This window comes from Myotis myotis, unplaced genomic scaffold (genome assembly GCF_014108235.1).
Source record: "Myotis myotis isolate mMyoMyo1 unplaced genomic scaffold, mMyoMyo1.p scaffold_m19_p_12, whole genome shotgun sequence".
In the NCBI taxonomy this organism is placed as follows: domain Eukaryota; kingdom Metazoa; phylum Chordata; class Mammalia; order Chiroptera; family Vespertilionidae; genus Myotis; species Myotis myotis.
Genome location: NW_023416316.1, coordinates 55,639,118 through 55,659,930, shown reverse-complemented (window position 1 = coordinate 55,659,930; position 20,813 = coordinate 55,639,118). Strand labels below are relative to the sequence as shown.

At 39.9% G+C, this 20,813-nt stretch overlaps 1 protein-coding gene across 1 annotated transcript in view; it reads left to right on the top strand.

Moving 5' to 3' along the window:
* The window catches only part of FREM1 (FRAS1 related extracellular matrix 1), a 120,886-nt gene that overhangs the window by 62,166 nt on the left and 37,907 nt on the right, over positions 1–20,813 (top strand). Inside the window, exons 22-24 of the mRNA XM_036331189.1 lie at positions 1,712–1,907; positions 5,452–5,716; positions 13,766–14,180. Of these exons, the coding sequence (XP_036187082.1) occupies positions 1,712–1,907; positions 5,452–5,716; positions 13,766–14,180 (876 nt within the window). The remainder of the gene's footprint in view (positions 1–1,711; positions 1,908–5,451; positions 5,717–13,765; positions 14,181–20,813) is intronic.

The following is a 20,813-nucleotide window of genomic DNA, read 5'->3' as shown; positions in this document are numbered from 1 at the left end:
ACTATAGAGAATCAAAGTGAAGAGCAATCACTGATTTAAATTGAGGTACAGCTGTGTCCTTAATTCATTTCAGAGAGTAATGAAGCAGAAATGCAGTGAGAGCTCACACATTTGGGTGGCTTGGGAACTGAAGTGTTTTTGGATATGCGGCAATCCAGATGGGTCCGGGTTCCCAGCATGGCGCCACGTAATTCTCTCCCAGCTCTTTAGGGCTTCTCCAAGACTCTCCAGAACCAGGGACCAGGCCTCCAGGCCTCCTGGAATGTCTCCAGGTTTTTGTTTTCTTGTTGACTTCCCTTAGTTTCACCACCTTGAATCTGACTCTCTTCCTCTTTGGTGGTTTGCAAATGACTTTGTCAAGTCAAAGCTCTGCATTCCAGAGTGCAAGTGGGGAACTAGATGGAGATAAGAGAGCAAAAGATATCATTTTCTGTACGTGCTTTCTGAGAAAAGATTACAAAGGAAAAGGTTAAATACAATTGTAGGCTGTCCAGTTTAAACCCTGAAAGAGAATCTGTTTTTAGTAATTAAATTTGCAAACAGATCTTAGGATGGAAACAGTGAGCTTAATTATTACAATGTTATTAATTTTTACCCTGTGAGCACTGGAACAGAACATAGCTGTGTACAAATATCAGTTGGGAAAACATATTCAAAAGAGGACACTTTACCAAAAGAATGGCAAAAAGAGAAGTGGTAAAACAGTGAGAGGAGAGGAGGACAAAGCAGTTTTGCAGGAACTGGGAATCTGATGAATTAATGTGTCAAGAAAAAAAAAGAGTGATTTAAATTTCTGTTTTAGTCTCTTAAACCAGACAGGAAAAGTGCAAATATCATAAAGTAAATTTTTAAGATAGTATTTTTCTTGAATTATGTCAAGTGACTTTTATGGCTTATTCTTGGGGAAAGCTATGTGTTTTGAGGGAATTATTAATCACATACAGATTTATTATTATAATACTTTCTAATACTCTCGGTTGTCAACTCCCCCTAGCATAAGAGCCTCTTTTAATTGAATATACCACAATTAATGAACTGAATTCTGTGCAGAATATATGCATAACTAATGTTGACTTGTTTTAAAACAATTCTGATATTTGCAGTTAAATGTTTTTGCTGACTCAGGGTATAAATGCAGATAGTAAGAGAGAGCTTGATCATTTTCCTTTGGCTTTAGCAAGGCCGTAAAATGTATAACAAATAAGTACATCCATTCTATTTTTGTTTTCGCTTCTTCACCCATATAACACACCAGTTTGATCATAGAGTTTTTATTAGTTGTACAATGATACGAACTAAAGACATAGAAAACCCCAGGTGAAACACATTTAATATTTAAAGAATCAATTCCAGTAGCTCAATTACCCACCTGCTCTCATTAATTGGAATATTTAATCAGCTCTGATTGCTTATGATAAATACCTCGCAAGTAGCATTGCTGTTGAATTGCCACAAAAACCCCCACAACTGTGTGAAAACCCTTTGGCTGACACTATTCTCCCCACCACCCCCCTCCGCCCCTGCCGAAGTCTTAAATTGTTTTAGTATGTCTGTATGAAAGGAAAAACAAAGGTAAGTGGTAAAAAAATTGAACTGGGGTTTCTCTGAACTATCATTTATACTGGAGGTTTTCAGGGAATATAGAAAATGTTCACTAACACAGCTTGGAGATAGAAAGCATGGGCAGCTGACTAATGCTGGCACCTTTCAGACAGGGAGGGACTGGGTCCCTCTCCACCCTGGCATGAAATGCACTCAGGAGGAAGTGGACCTGAACTCACTGAGATACACTCACACCGGGGCGATGGATTCCCCAAACCAAGACAGCTTCACCTTCTACCTCTGGGATGGCGACAACAGGTCACCTGCATTTGACTGTCAGATCACCATCAACGATATGGGAAAAGGTAAAAGCATTTCTACCCAGGTTTACTGGGATCAAGTTTTATAACCAGAAGTGAGCTGTTGTAAGCACTCCAAGTTTTCCCTCCCTCCCTCCTTCCCTTCCCTTTTTTTCTCTTCTTTTCCTTTTATTTTTACATCTGAAATTCCATCATTTATGATTCAATCCTTTGGCCCCTCACCTACTTTGCCTGAGATTTCTGAGGTTCATGACAGTAGCCAATATGTTTGTTATTTTTTAGTATTTACAAAAAGCCTATTGGCTATCCAGACTCATCCACAACATGGCTGCATACCCTACTTTAATGACCAGGGTGTTTTGCTTTAAGGAAAAAATTGCTAAATCAATGTGTTTTATCATCAGAAAGTGAATTATTACTTGAACATGAATTTCAAAGGAAGGGAGAGAATGAGCAAGGGGGAGTAAGCCCTTGAAACCCAATGCCACTACCCCATACTTCTGCTTAGAGATTAGTGAGGAGGGTAAGGATCGTATTTCATTCATATGTATATAGTCTAGGATCTATATATTTCCAGGACCAAGCATAGTCTTAGAACCTCAGTACGTGCTTGATTGACTGAATACTTCCTTTTTATTTATTTTTTAACTAGTGGCCCAGTGCACGGATTCTATTGCACATTGAAAGAAAATCTGGTGCAGGTGAACCAGATTCGGAGCTGACAGGGCCCAAGCAACAACCTAACCCCGTGGTCGGCAAACTACGGCTCATGAGCCACATGCGGCTCTTTGGCCCCTTGAGTGTGGCTCTTCCTAAGCCTTAGGAGTACCCTAATTAAGTTAATAACAATGTACCTACCTATATAGTTTAAATTTTAAAAATTTGGCTCTCAAAAGAAATTTCAATCGTTGTACTGTTGATATTTGGCTCTGTTGACTAATGAGTTTGTTGACCACTGATCTAACCTACCAGTTGAAGCATCTTCCCCCTAGTGGTCATTGTGCATCATAGCTACCGTTCAAATGGTTGAATGGTCCCTTAGGCTTTTATATAGATTTTTATTTTATTTTTTTTTGCCTTGGCTGTCAAGAACCCCAGAGCTAAATCAGATGCTTAAGTGCAATAAAAATCTTACTTCATGTGCATGGTAAAATTACAGTTCTCCTGAATCTTTTAAAACAAAATTTAAGTTAGTTTGATTAATTGTGAGATGTTTATTTTGAGCTGTATAATAATATATTTTATTTATTGGTTTCTCAGTTGTAAAAATGTATATTCCATCAAGATGTCTAATAAGTGACTCTCAGATAAGCTAGATGTTTCTCTCTGCAAAAATAAGACTTGTTCATCATAAATATACAAGTAATATATCAGGGCAGACAACTAATGTGTTAGGACAGACATCTTCTCATCGCCTTTGCACCATACATTCCTGGGGAGCGGGGTGGGGGGAGGAGGGCTATATTCCTCACAGACATCTGGGGACTCTTTCTAGCTAGGATTCTTCTACTCTGAAGGCCTTGGAGTCACTCCAAAAGTGAGATACGGAGGAAAATGAGAGGATTTCTTGGGTGAGGCTTGGAGACAGGTACCTGTCTTCTTATATCCCAGTGGCTGAATTGCAATTACTTTCTAGGCTAAGGGGAGGCTGAGCAATAGAAACTAGTTGCCTGCCCCAAAAGAAAAGGAAACCAGTCTGCCTCAGCTGACATGTGGTTATTTCCTAAAAGGACTTGTGAATACATTAAGCTGTTAACATTGTCAGAGGTTCCGAATTTATTCTCTTTGTTTCTTTTTTGAAAAAATATATTTTTATTGATTTCAGAGAGGATGGGAGAGGGAGATAGAGAGATAGAAACATCAATGATGAGAGAGAATCATTGATCGGTTGCCTCCTGCACGGGCAATGCCCACAACCCAGGCATGTGCCCCAACTGGAAATTGAACCATGACCTCCTGGCTCATAGGTTGATATTCATAGGTTCATCTCTCTTTGAAACTACACTGAATTGTTAGACTAAATCATAACCCTAATATTGAGCACTTGGGTTAATTTCATTTGCGAGCTATTATATAAATAACAAGCCCTCCAGGTGTGCGTGTCTTCTGATTTGCACAGTGGCCAAAATTATGTCCAAAAATGTCTCCAGATATTGCCAAATCTCCCCCGGGAGCAGAATCACCCCTCATGAGAAGCCCTGGGCAAAAGTTATATCTGCTTGCTGTTTTATTTTTACTTCTTAGTTCCTCATGGGACAGAATATATTTTAAAAGTTTTATTGACATTTATCTATTTAAAATTAGAATTGGTTTGGCATTTACTTCACTCACATTTCCTTTTGGCTATTCACCCATTTAGTGTTGAAGTATAAGAAATCCCTATATACTGAAGATAGGAAACAAAATAATATAGAGTTTTAGTTTGTGCTCTTGAGTCAGATGGCTTGAGTAGAGACTTTAGCTCTACCTTTTATTAATTGTGTAATAATTAATGAGTTGGCATTTCTATACCTTAGTATCCTCCTCATTTATAACCTGGGAAATATGGCAGTCCACCATCTTATAGCATTGGTGTGATGATGTCAGAGGCCCGAGGCCTGTGCCTGGCACAGAGTGGAAGCTCTTTATTTTAGGTATGATCATATTTTTGAATGAATAAAATTGGATTATAATCCTTAATTTGTGGAACTCTGTATCACTGTCCATGTGTGGCCCACTCTGCTTCACTCATTCATTCATATATTCTTCTAAAAATACATAAGAAACACCTATGCAATCACCATTCAACTCAGTCCCTGAACAGTATGAACAGTAACCACCATCTACCTCTTCCCATCCTCCATCCTGACTTTTGTGCTCATTTTTTTCTCACTGTTGTTTATAGTTTTCTGGGACTTGCTCACGAAACTAATAAATGTTAGTAAGCTGCATCTCTCTGTGTGATTGCAGGGAGCTGTCGTTCATCCATTTTGCTATTGTGTAAGATTCGGTTGTATGAATAGACCACAGTTTGTTTATATGATATTCACTTTTTAAAAAGGCATTTGGGTTGTTGCCAGCGTTTTCAATTAGAAGCAGTGCCGCGGTGACCTTTCCGGTCCGGGCCTCCTGGGTGCTTCTCTCCGGTGCACAGCTGGAGTGGAATCTCCGGGTCAAGGCGCACGTGATATTCAACTCTTTACAAATTAATGCCCAACTGTGTACCAATGTGTTCTACCAGAATCACAGGAAGGATGATCTTGATCTACATCCTTTTCAACACTTCACGTCATCAGACTTCCACATTTTTCTAATCAGTCGATTAGGAGATGGCAATTTATTGTGATCTTGATTTGTATTTCGATTATTGAGATTGAGCATCTATTTGTACTTTTATTGGCCATATGTGTTTCCTCTTCTGTGTAATATCTACTCATAGCTTTTGCCTAATTCTTTCATTAATCATAGTTACAGAAACCTTTCTACCTCATGTTAGTTCTGATTTCTGCACAGTTTGGCCTTGGTTTTTTTGTGGGTTTTTTTTTTTTTGACCTTGGACATTTTTTTTTTTTAATTTGGGTTCTTGACCACAACCTCTTCTGCCCTGTAGGTGATATTGTCATCCTTGCAAAGCCACTTGTGGTGCCGCAAGGTGACAGAGGTTTCCTGACGACCAGCACTCTCCTGGCTGTGGATGGAACAGACAAGCCTGAGGAACTGCTCTACGTCATCACCTCCCCACCGCGATATGGCCGGGTGGAATATGTCCACTACCCTGGGGTCCCCATTATGACTTTCAGCCAAATGGACATAGCAGGACAGGCAGTCTGCTACGTGCATAAGAGGAAGGCACCCGTCCACAGTGACACATTCAGGTGAGCCCCTAACTGTTTCAGAATTCCTTCCCTGGCCCAGCTGGCCTGACTCAGTGGTTGAGCGTTAACATATGAACCAGGAGGTCAAAGTTCAATTCCCCGTCAGGGCACATGCTTGGGTTGCAGGTTCGGTCCCCAGTGTGGGTTGTGCAGGAGGCAGCTGATCAATGATTCTCTCATCATTGATGTTTCTCTCTCTCCCTCTCCTTTCCTCTCTGAAATCAATAAAAATATATTTTAAAAAAAGAACCCCTTTCCTGAATTAATGCTTAGAAAGATGAAAGGAAGGGAAAATGAATCCTTTTCCAGCTCTGGTATATCTGTGCTCTTCTACTACCTAGTTGTATAAAGGTGAAGGTGCACAATTAAAATGACAGCAGCAAGGCAAGAAATGAGGGCTTGTTTAAAAATAAACACATAAGCAGATTTCAATGCAAGCTGTTCTATGAGGAGGAATGTAGGGACATGAGGATGCCTTCTAAAGGGAGACATAGAAAAGGAACTTACCACTTTTTTGAGGATTTTTTCTATATGAGGGAAAGGTATTTACTAGCAAACATTTGGCATAAGCAGATACTGCCTGTGACACAATGTGTTTGGGTAACTATATCATAAATCATATTGTCATACAGTGGATCATATTTCCCCATAGAAACAATGTTATGATGGGGGGCTGTGCACCTGTTCAAGGATTGTGCATCAAATAAATCATTGGGATGAAAAACAATCTGGTGGAAAGGCAAGGAAACAACATTAGTGAAAGTCTACCTTCATTTAAAATACTGAAATCTGTTTCCAGTCACTTAAAGCAGGAGAAACTCTAGAGGGCCCGTCATCTGGCTGTTCTCAGAGCTGGCAAAGTCAGCGTCCTTGAGAGAAATGCAGGTCTTCAGGGCTAGGATAAGAACCAGGAAATCCTGGGCTAGCCTTTGGGGGAATCATGGTACATATCCAACCCTGAGTTTTACCAATTAAGAAGGAGGCCCCGAGAGCATTGGTTCATCTGTCATACCTGCAGGGACTCTGAATAACTTTCACCATGTCAGACAGAATACAACATTCAAAGGAGTGTCATCCAATAACATAAAGGCAGCATACTCCTGTATTACTCAATGGTTCCCCATAAATTGTAACGTGTACCAGGACACCCAGGTTCAAATACCACACTCTGTCATACATTTTTATCCATCTAAATTCAATAGTTTTGCTGTGATAACCACAATTTAAATGTCAGTCAAAATGATTTTTGCTTGCTTTTTTTAGAATTAAGAATCAAGGTTTGGATAGTTTAATAGTTAAACAGAAAAACCCAAGGAAGTTTGAACGAATACCTTTTTTTATCTCTTGCCAAATGTCCTTAACAAGCAGATAATCATTTGATTAATCAATATCTTCAGAACCAATTCAGTGCTTGAATGTTGCTAGTCATCAACTAAATAAAACAGGAGATGTAGGGATTCCTTTTCACACTGGTTCTTTTGCTCAAGAAGTGATGCCGTATAATTGTTGAGGCACAGGCTTAACGTGAATTGCTGCCTCCATTACTCGGTCCATTTACTTGCACTTACTGCCTCCCCTGGCCCTGATCAAGCCACACTTCCCCTGTGCTCCTGTTTCCTCTTTTGTGAAAAGGAATGATGCTCAGCGTACCTGCCTCCGGGTTGTTGGAAGGTTTCAATGAGCTTATACATATAAAGTACTTAAAATAGTATGTGTCGCTCGGCGTGTGTGGGTCAGTGGTTGAGCATCGACTAGTAAACCGGGAGGTCATGGTTCGATTCCCAGTCAGGGCATATGCCCCGGTTATGGGTTCGATCCCCAGTATAGGGCATGCAGGAGGCAACCAATCAATGATTCTTTCTCATCATTGATGTTTCTCTCTCTCTCTCTCTCTCTTTCTCTTTCTCCTTTCCTCTCTGAAATCAATAAAAATATATATTAAAAAATCAAAACAATATGTGGCACATAAGAAGAACAAAATAAGTACTAGCTGCTATTATTACTACTGTTACCATTTTTTATTATATCCTTTCCTGGCACCTTTTCCCCTCCTATCTTTACAACACCAAACATAATATTAAGGGAGGAAAGAAGTTACATTGTTCTTTTCACCCCATTAACTACTGGACAGTGGTGCCTCTTGGTTTAATCCACGCATATTAGATTCAGGGCTTTTAATTTTTTGCTTGTTTCTAGAACCTTTTGCTCTCCTCTATTCCCATTCCTCCCCGTCAGTACCCACCAGAGAGTCTACGGAACACATCACTAACTTTATTGGAGAAGCCAGTAATCCTGCTGAAGAATCCAATGAATAAATGAATATTAGGTATTAATCAGATGGTGGTGATGAACTAAGAATGGAAAACAAAATCTCCACATTTGGTGATACTTAAAAACTTATCTGATTCACAGCCATAGAAAGGCTTACTAGAGGGCACTTTAGAAATCATTTATCCCAAGAATCTCTAAATTTCTAGATCCTCAAGATCTAGGAGATCTTGAGGATCTAGAAATTACCTGGGAGATTTATAAAAATCCCAATTCTTGGGCCTCCGTGCAGAGGAGGCTTTGGTAAGTCCTGTGTGAGGAATCTGTGTGAGACGGATGCAGTGAGGACCAGCCATCCCTGGCCTGGCCCAGTCCCTTGTTCTAAGTGCGTTCTGAAGAGCTTTGAGGATATCCAGAAGACACCTCAGGGTTCCCAGAGACAGAGAATCAAGGGGCTGAATTGGCAGGGCCCTGGGCCCTCACCCCAACTTACTAATAGAGCTTTGTTTTTTGTTAGAGCTTTGGGGGCCACACTGGACTTCTTCTGAGCAAGGTTTTCTTTTAGCAAAAAGACGGTGGCCCTGTGGCCCAAAGTGAATGATAAAAAGATGCAACATGAGTCAGGACAGCCCAGGCGGCAGGGAATCAAGAGTGAGAAGCCACTCCCTTACTATTCCCTTCAGTGTTCTTTGTGCTTCGTATGGTTGCCAGAAGGACATCTCAGGCCCGGGCTCATATGTCCTGAACAGCTTTTCAATATTGACAGTTTTCCCTTTTTAACAGAGAGTACAAGCCGCAGACTCCAAGCCATCAGGCAACAATAGCTAGCTAGAATTAAAAACATTATTTTCTTATATGTATTTTGTAGTATTTATGATGGTTTTTAGTAGTTAAAAGGTTTCCTTTTAAGTACATTGATTGAAGTAAAAAACGTGAGTTGATATGAAGCAAAGTATTAAGTAATAAGAGTACAGGTAATAGAGGAAAATGGCCAAAATTATGAAGGTGATCTTTGAATGACTCAAGAGTAGGCAGCAGGTCTATAGGGAGAAAATAAACAACAGAGGTTGAACGCATTGATTGAGCCCAATCCTTTCATTGACACATGGCAACGATAGCACTGCTTTACCCCCGCATGCATCGGGCAGTGTGCTACACCCTTTTCCGTGTATCATTCCCTCCACCTCCACCTCGAGAGAGACGGTTTGTATCCATTTTATGCCTGAGAAAACTGAGGGTCCCACAGGCAAAGAAAACCACCGCAACTGAAATACCAGAATCAGAGCTGCATTTGGGCTGAGACCTCCTTTTGGAGAGTTCTTCCCATGAGACCTCACTGCACCAATAACTGGTGGAGACTCTTCACTCTCGGGAAGGAACCTCCTCGCTGTGTCGTTCTGAGGTTGGGCCAGCACGTTTGCATATTTATAACGGAAGAGCCTAGCATCTGCCCCAGACCCTCGTTTTAATCTTGTCATTCCCTAACCCAATCAGGGGCGGCTGTGCTGTTTGTCAAGTGGCGCTGAACCAAAGCCGAAAGCCTGTTTTAATGAAAGTGTGATCGTGGTGCTTTTTAAAAATTAAATATAGGCAACCAATCTAATCACCTAAATTTATGTTGCTTGCTGTTAAATCTGGCAAGAAATTTGGCTTGGGTCGGAGAGATAAATTCTGTGGTAGAGGATCCCCCGCCCCCTTCTCTGTTTAATGTAAGGTATGGCAGCATTAATTAAACGGGGAAAGGGGGCGTTTAATGATCAGATTTTACCTTCTGCAGAAATATTTTGTGAATCATAAATTTCCCCCGCATTGTTTGGTGCTGCTGGCCTGGAAGAAAGATTTGGCAGCACATTCTAGGACAGATGACACCAAGTGATTAGCAAGCTGACTTCAGCTGCTGGCAGCCGAGCACGAAAAGAACATGCTAATGTCCTCCATTTTGACATGCCGGCTGGACTCCCCCCGCCCCCCCCCCCCCAAGGAACTGGCTCTATTTATGATTCCATTTTTATCCTTTAAATGCCATGACAGATGGCAGATTCTTCAGCCAACTCTATTGCCAGGAAATGCAGAAAGCCTGAAAGCACCATGGTGATGGTGAAATCAGACCAGGCAAGCACCAGGACAAATCGGAGAGTCATCCCCCAGATTTCAGGAGAACAATGGTCATCTTGGCTGCGCCTCTTCTCGGGGAAGTGTGATCAAGGAAACGAAACAAAATAGACCCACGGAAGGACCTGCTACCTGCTACCACCAGCTTCCGAGTCTGGGAATGGGTGCCATCACAGCCATGGCATCGCTGTTTGGCAGCTTGAGGCTGTATTTGGAGGGTTTCTTTGCGGGAGGGAGGGCAGGAGGGGGACATTTGGAAGGTCATCTGGTTAACCTTCGCAGACGTGAACAGCACTGCCCTCCTTGCACTCGAAGGTCCCGCTAGGCTCACTTTGACGGCTCACCCTGCCTCTGCCCCCGGCAGTGTTTCCCTGCCTGTGCATAGTCTGCATTGTCACTTGTGAAAGTGAATGATGGGTTTGAGCCAGTCATGTTTAGAAATTGCATCCCTTTCACCACTGGCTGATTAGCTTTAGGTCAGTGCAGACAGCTGCCTGGCTGTCCCCGCTGGGAACACTGGCCTCGGTAAACATATTTCTTCCTCTTCTGTGGTCCCTGCTCTGCTTGCCCTCACTCCCATCTGTCTGATGTCAGGCAGCCGATTTCCAAGGCGGGCAGACCTCTGTGATCAGGCAGGGAGGTGTTTGAGACGGACAGCTTGGATCCTAAGGCAGCAGCAGCATCCTCACACAGGTCGCAGGCTCGTAGGTAAATGCAGCCGCCCTGAGACTGAGCTCTGTGGACCCGGTTGGTCAGGCATTGTCGGGGTGAGTTCAGTCTCCAGAGAGAAAAAACAGAGTCAGAAACTCACATTGGCGGCCTCTGATCGAGCCCCTGGCAGTGCCCGGAGCTCCCACCCAACCTCCTGGCTCCTGAACCCGCCTCCCACCTGCCTTCCCCTCCCTTCTCCTGGGAGAGTTGACGTGCTTTAATGGGGCACCGAGTCTTTAATTCCACAATTAATGCTAATACCAGAAACATGTGGCCCTGGGCTGAAATTTGTGCTAAACCATAAATGGCTGGTTGAAAATTCTCCATAAGAGCACATTTTGATAGAGGGATCTGGTAGGGAAGAGAGGGCCACTTTATTTGTGGAAGAGGGTCGGGGGGAGGCATGAAACGAGTTTCTGGGTGGGGTAAGTGGGAAAGGGGGAAATTGGAAGTGTTGAGGGAACACCTAGCCGCCTCCTCGTTTTGCCTCTGGTCAGATGACAGGCTCCAGGGAGGACATGAGAAAAAGTAACAGGAAAACAACAGAGTAAAGGCATCACCCCGCGGAAAGCTGTCCCTGAGAAGTAGACCATGATTTTTATACCTAAAAATGCACATCTCTTGACCTTTGACACTGTCAAGGTGACTAATAAGTAAAAAGTTGGACACATATTTTTGTGGGTGTGCTTCTATTTTCTTTTTTAAAAAAACACTAATTTTGTTAACACTTCACGATTCAGCAGTGAACTTACCCTATTTGCTTAGAATACATTGATTAAAAGTTCAGTTTGAGGAAAGGAAAGCCGATGGTTTTGTTTTAAGGCAACAAGGTGAATTTTGTTCAATCTATAATTCTAAAGTTAATGTGATACCCGTATTCAAACTATAATGCTGTGGAGGAAAAAAAACACACACACGCACACACAGAGCAGGCTCTTTACAAGTCTAGGTATGTGAAATGTTGAGATTTGCTGTATTTGTTATATTTCTCTTAGCATTTTAAACTCTTTGGACATAGATTCCACTTTCTACCATTATATTTTCCTTGTAGGCAGAATCATCAACTAGATTATTAAAAAGCTCAAACATTTTAGCTCAGCCTTCAAAGCAAAATCTGGGTCAGCCAAACTCATCTCCTTTATTTTGTGTCCAGCTGCTCTTCTCCCTCAGTCCTTTGCCTCGGGCCAGCTGCTCCACTGCTTGTGCCCACACAACCTGGTTCCAGGGTCCTTCATGTTCAAAAGCAAGGCAACAACCCTCAAACCTTGAAGGACAAGACTCATTTTTGCAAAGACTAAAGAACTCGTTAGTCAAATTTGTCAGATTCGTAAAATAAATATAAACCCCATTTCTTCTCTGGTTAAAAAAAGAACCTCCAACATGGGGGGAAGTAGGAGAGAATAAAGGGGGATGAATAACAACAGAAGGAAACTTGACTTTGGGTGGTGACCACACAGTACAATATACAGATGAAGAATTGTAGAATTGTACACTTGAAACCTATATAATTTTATTAGCCACTGTCACCCCAATAAATCCAATAAAAAGAAATAAAATAAATAAACTTGACCAAAATAAATAAGTAAACATGACCCTCCATAAAGTTCTTCTATAATTTAAACTGATCTTGCTATATTCAGCTGAAATTATTTTTAGAGATTTTTACATTCATGTAAAATTGTAAGAGTGTGTCCACCATGAATATTTCTAGCAACTATAGTACCTGGAGAAAAACTAATAGACACAACTCCATGATCATTTTGAAGTACATTTTGGGGGTCTATGGTGAATTTGTCAATTTCATTTTGAGAGTAGTGATTTCCTAACTTTGGAGTTTTCATAGTGCATTTTGTTTGCTGAATTGAATGACATTCTAAATTTTCCTTAAAATAAAAATCACACGTTGCAATTCTCTAAAGATCATTTAAATTAGTTTTATTTTGAGATTGGCAGTGGTGGGTATAATGCTATTTAGTGATCAATAATAATCAGTAGCACATTTGTGGTATCACAAACTCAAGACTGAGAGAGAGATTTTGCTTACCTTGAATTTACATCATTTCAGCTTTCTCTTTATAATTCTGCAGTGGTGCTCAGATACACCACCCTTTCTCAGTGGGTTGCTAAACTAGTATTTATTAATAACTCTGTAAGAGCAGAAGGTATGGGGTCCAAAGACCCGGGTTGTAGTCCCAGCTCTGTCTCCCACCTGCCTTATCATCTTTCTGTTATAATTTTCTTTTCTTTAAAGCAGGAAAATCCTTGTCTACCATAACTCCCACATACCTTGTAAGGGGCAAATGTAGAAGCACAAGAAAAAGTAAGGGATTAGAGCATCACATGATATTTTAGAGTTGGATGGTACTTAGCTATCATTTGGTCAATCTTTCTCTTTGCAGAAGAGAGGAAATGAGGCTCAGAAAGATAAGTTGGACCTGATTACATGGCTCATTTATGTGACCTGTCCTTAAGAAATATACAAATACAGTAAATTAGCCAAATTCAGCCTACTCAGCTCTTGATCAGCCTCCAATTGTTAGTCTTAAAAGTTTAGCTTATTAAATTCCCACAAAAAAATACAATAATACAATTGAAAAAGTATAAATATATAAAATGAGTTCTCTGCAAGCTCATGCAATGCGTCTAATTGGATGTGACATTCCTATTTGGGGCAAAGAACCATATTTAGCCGGAGAAATATCACTGGCAGCATTTGCCTGCTCCACCACAAGAGTCTACCATTGATATGAGTGAGGAAATACTTTTGGATGTGTAAGGGGAAATTTACCTGGTGACTTATTTAATAGAATGGTGTCCTCTGAAAGACCTGCCCTTGATTTTTCATTTGAGTCCCAACACGACATATCCTTTAGTAAAGGTGTGTGTTGTTATCATTTCATTCCAGTAGATGGTGACACAAGAATCCATGCTGAAGGCTGCCTTGCCTCTCTTTGCCAGATTCATTGTCAGCAATGGACTGCAGACCAAGCATGGGGTGTTTGAGGTCATACTGGAAGCCGTGGACAGAGCCTTACCCGTGGTGACCAAGAACAAGGGGCTGAGACTGGCCGAAGGGGCCACGGGCCTGCTTTCCGCTGACCTCCTTCAGCTGACCGACCCTGACACTCCAGTGGAGAACCTTACCTTCCTTTTGGCCCGGCTCCCACAACATGGCCAGCTCTACCTGCGGGGCACAGTGCTGCTCCAACACAATTTCACTCAGCAGGACGTAGACAGCAGGAAGGTGGCCTACAGGCACTCGGGAGGCGGCTCTTGGACTGACTGCTTTACTTTTGTGGCCACAGATGGGACCAACCAAGGCTTTGTTGTGGATGGGAGAGTGTGGCAAGAACCTGTTTCATTCATCATCAAGGTAAGTATGAAAAATGCACAGTTCCTTGTCAGAGAGGTATAGAAAACAGCATCAAGGAAAACTATTTCCTTTTTCCTTCCTTCACTCATTCAAATAAAATTCATGCGTGTCTACAGATGCCTGGCACCAAGCAAGGCACCAGGCTTATTAATATGAACAAAGCAGATGTGGTCCCTGCATACGGGTAATGATTGACCTCGAGTCAGTGGTACGTAATACAGAAAGGAAAAAAAAAATACAGGCTTTGAAGTCAGACACACCTGGGTTGAGATTTCTGCTTTGCCATTTATTAGCTGTGTGACCTTGAGAGCGTTCTTGAACTCTTCCGATTCTATTTTTCCTTCTTTGAAAAAATATGCTTTACAGGATGATGGTGAGAATTAAATAAGATGAGGTATTCAAGGCACTAGCGTGTTGCCTGAGACATATTTGTTTCTCAGTATCTTGTAACTACTGTTACAATATTTAACGACACTATTATGATCATGCTTACTGATCCATGTCACCTACTGTAAGTTTAATGGTTTTTAGCTGAACATATGAAAACTTACAAGGCCACATCATAATTACACGTGTAATAATGGTGAGGATAATATTTGCAGCAGCTGCAATTTTTGAACATTAACTGTGTCAGACCCACTTTACATATCTGAGATATGTTTTGTTCTCTCTATTGTACAGATGTTAAGAGGTTTAGAAGTTAAATAATTTGCTGAAACACATAACAAGCTCAATTCTTCCTGATCCAACGTCACGACCCTTTCTGGGCCCTGTCCTGCCACATTTGCGTTGTCCGTGATGATGATTCTGGAGGGCATAATGTGTTTTTCTTTTTTTAGCCGAAACACATCAAGTATGTCTGGCTCTCAAAGTCTTGAATCTGCTCTTCTTAGATGTAGTTCACCCTATTCCACACACTTCCAGCCACTACAAAAAAGATATATCTGTCTCTTACTTCAGGGTACCTTCTGATTATGCAGAATAATTATAATTTCCCCTTGCTCTTTAGTCTCTGTACTAATCAGGATTCTCCAAAGAACAGAACCAATAGGATATATCTATATCTATCTATCTATCTATCTATCTATCTATCTATCTATCTATCTATCTCTATATCTATCTATCTATCTATCTATCTATCTATCTAATCTATCGAGAGATTTATTTTCAGGAATTGGCTCCACAATTGCAGGGTCTGACACATCCAAAATCTGCAGGGCAGGCCAGCAGGATGGACATCCCAGCAGGAGCTGATGATTCCTTGAGTGCAAAGGCAGTCCTGGGGACAGACTTTCTTCCGCTTCAAGGGGCTTCAGTCTTTTCTCTTAAGGCCTTCAACTGATTGGATGAGGCCCACCCACTTTCTAGAGGGTAATTCGCCTTATTCAAGGTCTACTGATATAAATGTAATCACATCTAAACAATATCTCCACAGCAACATCTTGACAGGTGTTTGAACAAACAACTGGGCATCATTGCTCATCTATGTTGACACATAAAATTAACCCACTGTCTCTAAGAGGGGATCTGAATAAAAAGGTGAAGAGTCATGATGACATACAGTGGGTGCTCTTCTCCTCCTCCCCCTCTTCTTCCTCCTCTTCTTCTTCCTCCTCCTCTAAAATGAACCACTGTGGTATTAAGTCATTATGTTTTGGAGTCATTTCTTACCCAGCCATAAATAACTGGTACATCTCTGCCCTTGAAAGCCTACCTTTCCTTTATCCTTCCTAAGTCCCAGCTACTTTCAGGGATTATTATTTTCTTCACAAAACCTCCTCTGAATATTCCAGGTCAAGCACTTTCTCCTATTTTTGTGCAGAACCTTTCAATACATGACTTCTTAAAACAGTAATTATGTGACTTGTTTCATATTTTTAAATTTCTTTATATGTATTAACCATATCTTGCTATGTGACCTTTTATAAAGATAGCCTTCTCTTTAAAAGCAACAACAATAATGTCCTGTACTCCAATATTTTAAAATGCTTCGATTTATTCGGAGGCAGAAGACTTGCTTTTGAAGAATCTAGAGTTTTAATAAGACTTAAAATACCTTTTAGCATACGTATGACCAAAGACACAACAGGCGACCATATGACCAGAGTTCAGATACTAACATTTTTAAGAAACAAATGATCCCAATAGATATTCATTCCTCTTGTAACACTTTTGTTTTCAAGGAAAACATAACATTTTATAAAACCCACCTACACTCAGATATTTATCAACTTTAAGAAATTCTTACTTGGGAAGAAGCATTTTGATTTTCTCTCTCCTGACATTGATCACCCAACCTAACGGCCATCAGAGCTGTAATACCGTCTCCATTCCAAAGGCCCTGAAAATTAAGGTTCCCCACCTTCCACCCAACTGCACAGCAGAGTTTGCCATCCATACTTTTCAGAAGAGGAGAATGACTGTAACTTTAAAAAATGTGTGTTGCTTTTCAATTTACAAAATAATTGTTTATTGTAAAGAATTCATAAACTGCCCGGCCAGCGTGACTCAGTGGTTGAGCGTTGTGCTATGAACCAGGGGGTCACAGTTCAATTCTGGGTCAGGGCACATGCTCAGGTTGCGGGCTCGATCCCCAGTGGGGGGTGTTGGTGGTGCAGGAGGCAGCCAATCAACGATTTTCTCTCATCATTGATGTTTCTATCTCTCACTCTCCCTTCCTCTCTGAAATCAATAAAAATATATTTCAAAAAAAAGAATTCATAAACTATAGAAAAGGACAAGAAAAAAAAAATATCCACAATCATACCATTCAAAGATAACTATTGTCGGTGACTTCCATTCTTCTGTGCAATAAAAATGGCATGATATTCTATATATTATTATATATATTGTCTGTTTCCACTCTTCATTATATTATGAAAAAATTTTCATGTCATTAAATCGCCCTTGAAAACATGATTTTTAAAGGCTGCATAGCATTCAGTCTCAGGTAGAGATGGTTTATAAATCCCATGTTGGACTTCTATCTTTTCTGGAATGTTAGTAAACATCCATATATATGCATTTTGTGTACATGTCTATTTCTGCAGGATATACTTAAAAAGAAATCTTTAGATCAAAGTATGTGCACATTTCAGTGTACATACATGCCAAATTTCTATTCAGAAAATTTTCACTAATTTGCACTCCTATCAGCAAAATATAGAATGCCTGTTCCTACAAACATTAGTCAACATGATTTATTTCCAAAAATTTAAAAGTATACTTGACATACAATATTTAATTAGTTTTATATTTACAACATAGCGATTTGACATTTATATACTTTACTAAGTGATCACCATGAAATGTCTAGTAACTATTTGTCACTGTACCAACATATTATAATATTGGCTATATTCCCTTTGCATGCATTTCATTCCTATGAATTATTTAGTTCATAAATAGAGGTTTATACCTCTCTATTTCCTTCACCTTTTTTTCCCATCCTCCACGGCCCTCCCCTCTGGCAACCATAAGTTTGTTCTCTGCATCTATAAGTTTATTTCTCTTTTGTTTTGTTTATTCATTTATCTTATTTTTTAGGTTCCACATATGAGTGAAGTCTTTTTGTCTTTTTTGCATCTATATTACTTTACTTATCATAATACTTTCTGGATTCATCTGTGTTGTCACAAATGGCTAAATTTTATTTTAATATGTTTTTATTGATTTCAGAGAGAGGAAGGGAGAAGGAGAGAGGGACAGAAGATGAGAGAAAATGATTGATTAGCTGCCTCCTGCTTGCCCCCTACTGGGGATGGTGCCCACAACCCAGGCATGTGTCCTGACCAGGAATCGAACCGTGACCTCCTGGTTCATAAGTTGATGCTCAACTACCAAGCCACACTGGCCTGACAAGATTTTATTTTTTAATGACTGAGTTATGTTTGATATATATACCAATCTTCTTTATTTATTGATCTATCAGTGGACAACTAGGTTGCTTCCATATCTTGATTATTGTAAATAGTGCTGTATTGAACATGAGGGTGTATATATTTTTCAAATTAGTGTTTCTGTTTTCTTCTGCTAAATATTCAGAAGTGAAATTGCTGCGTCATATGGTATTTCTATTTTCAGGTTTTTTTGAGGAATCTCTTTACTGTTTTCCATAGCGGCTGTGTCAGTTTACAATCACACACCAGTGCAGCTGGGTTCTCTTTTCTCAACATTCTCCCCAACACTTTTTGTTTGCTGTCTTTTTCATAATAGCTATTCTGACAGGTGTGAGGTGATCCATAGCTCATTGTGGTTTTGATTTGCATTTCCCTGATGCTTGCTGAAGGTGAGCATCTTTTCATGAGTCTGTTGGCCATCTGTATGTCTTTTTTGGACAAATATCTATCTAGATCCTCTGCCCATTTTTTAATCAGCTTGGTTTGTGTGTGTTTTTTTATGTTGTGCTGTATAAGTATTTTATATATTTTAGATACTAACCCCTTATTATATATATCACTTGTGAATGTCTTCCCCCATTCAGTGGATTGTCTTCTTGTTTTGTTGATGGTTTCTTTTGCTGTGAAAAAAATTTTTAGTTTGATGTAGTCCCATTTGTTTATTTTTACTTTTGTTGCACTTGCCTGAGGAGACATATCTAAAAGAAATTTGCCAAGAGTGATGTTAAAGATTTTGTTGCCTATGTTTTCTTCTAGTTTGATGGTTTGAAGTCTTACATTTAAGTTTAATCCTTTTTGAGTCTATTTTTATATGGTGAAAGAAAGTGACCTAGTTTCTTTTTTTCTGCATATAGTTGTCCAGTTTTCCCAAAAGCATTTATTAAAGAGACTGTGTATTCCCCAGTGTATATTCATGCCTCCTTGGTTGTAAATTATTTGACTATATCAACATGGGTTTATTTCTGGGCTCTCTCAATTCTGTTCCACTGATCTGTGTGTCTATTTCTGTGCCAGTACCATACTATTTTGATAACTATAGCATTGTAGTATAGTTTGAAATTAGGGAGCATAAAACCTCCAACTTCGTTCTTTCTCAAAATTGCTTCAGCTATTCGGGGCCTTTTATGATTTCATATAAAGTTTGGAATGGTTTGTTCTAGTTCTGTGAAAAAAAATGGCATTTTTGCTAGGCATTGTATTGAATCTGTATATTGCTTTGTGTAGTATGAATAGTATGGATTTTTAATGATATTAATTCTTCCAATTCATGAGCACAGTATATTCTTCCATTTATTTGTGTTATTTTCAGCTTCTTATGATTATTTTTGTTAATCAACAAGGACCTTGTCAACCTGAGAGGAAAAAGTATTTGGTTGTTACAAAATTCCATGTAGAAATACACAAAGGAGGAGTGGTGCGTTTTCGCCACCCCAAGACAAATGTACACATTTGTGCAAATGCTCCCACAGTTTTGCCTATGTCTCTATGAATATAAATATGTGTTTGATTTGAACCAAAATGGTGTTATGGTTGTCTTCTATTCTGCAAAAAAATAATAACTGGGTTTTTAAATCAGTTAACACTAAGTTGTAGAAATTATTATCAGTTCTTCCTACCTCTTTTTCTTTTAAATATCATATATGTATATATACATATATACATATACATATACATATATATACACACATGTGTGTATATATATATATCTATAATAATGAAAACATAATATGCTAATTAGACCAGATATCCTTCTGGACGACCTTCCGGATGAAGCCGGAGGCTGCAAGGGAAGCCCGGGTCCTGGGTACTGGCAGCCGGAGGGAAGGAAGGCCTACTCTTACACAAATTTTGTGCATCGGGCCTCTAGTGTGTGTGTGTGTGTGTGTGTATATATATATATATATATATATATATATATATATATATGCTTATCATTGGCACTTATTCTCACTTTGCTATGATGAACTAAGATTTGTAGTGGTATTATTTTGGGGTAAGTGAAGTTAAGAACTGAGTGATTAGGGGTAAAGGGAATGAAGGTAAGTTATCTTGTACTTGTTTTCTGATATCAGTGGTGAATTGTGCTAATCCATCTAAACCTGCTCCATCCCTAACATACAACTGTTATTTGCAAGATGGACCAAGCTCCCTGCTGCACCTGAATGAGGCCCTTTGTAGTGTTTGAACCTCTACATCTCTTTGCCCAGGCACCATCTTCACAAATTGAGTTCACCTGTTCTCATCATCCATGAGACAGATACACAGATACCTGTGCATCATTACCTCTCATCATTTTCTTAGTGAGGGATTTCTCTTTTTATTGAACATTTTTGCCCTTTGAACAAAGGCATGACAAAAATATTCAATGCATTTGTAAACCCTTGTAACTTTGTTTCTGTAAATAACCAAACACTGGGAAAATGGGGGAATCTTTCTGTGGAGCTAACATTAAGTTTGCGGTACAATTCAGTCTTACTATATCCATTGAGCCAACATTCCCTGAGCTCCTGTTATGGTCAGGCACTGTGCCAGGTGTAAGGAATAGATGGGGGAGCTTACATCCTAATGGGGGAGTGAGACAGGTAAATAAAGTTGGGTCAAGGTTTACAATGGAAAGTCCACCTCTGTCCCAGGCTCTATGAGATTTGCTGAGGGTATTGTGAACAAGACAGTCTTTAGCAGAAATTAACAAAAGAAGAGGAAAAGGGATCCGAATGAGGTTCAGGAACGTTTG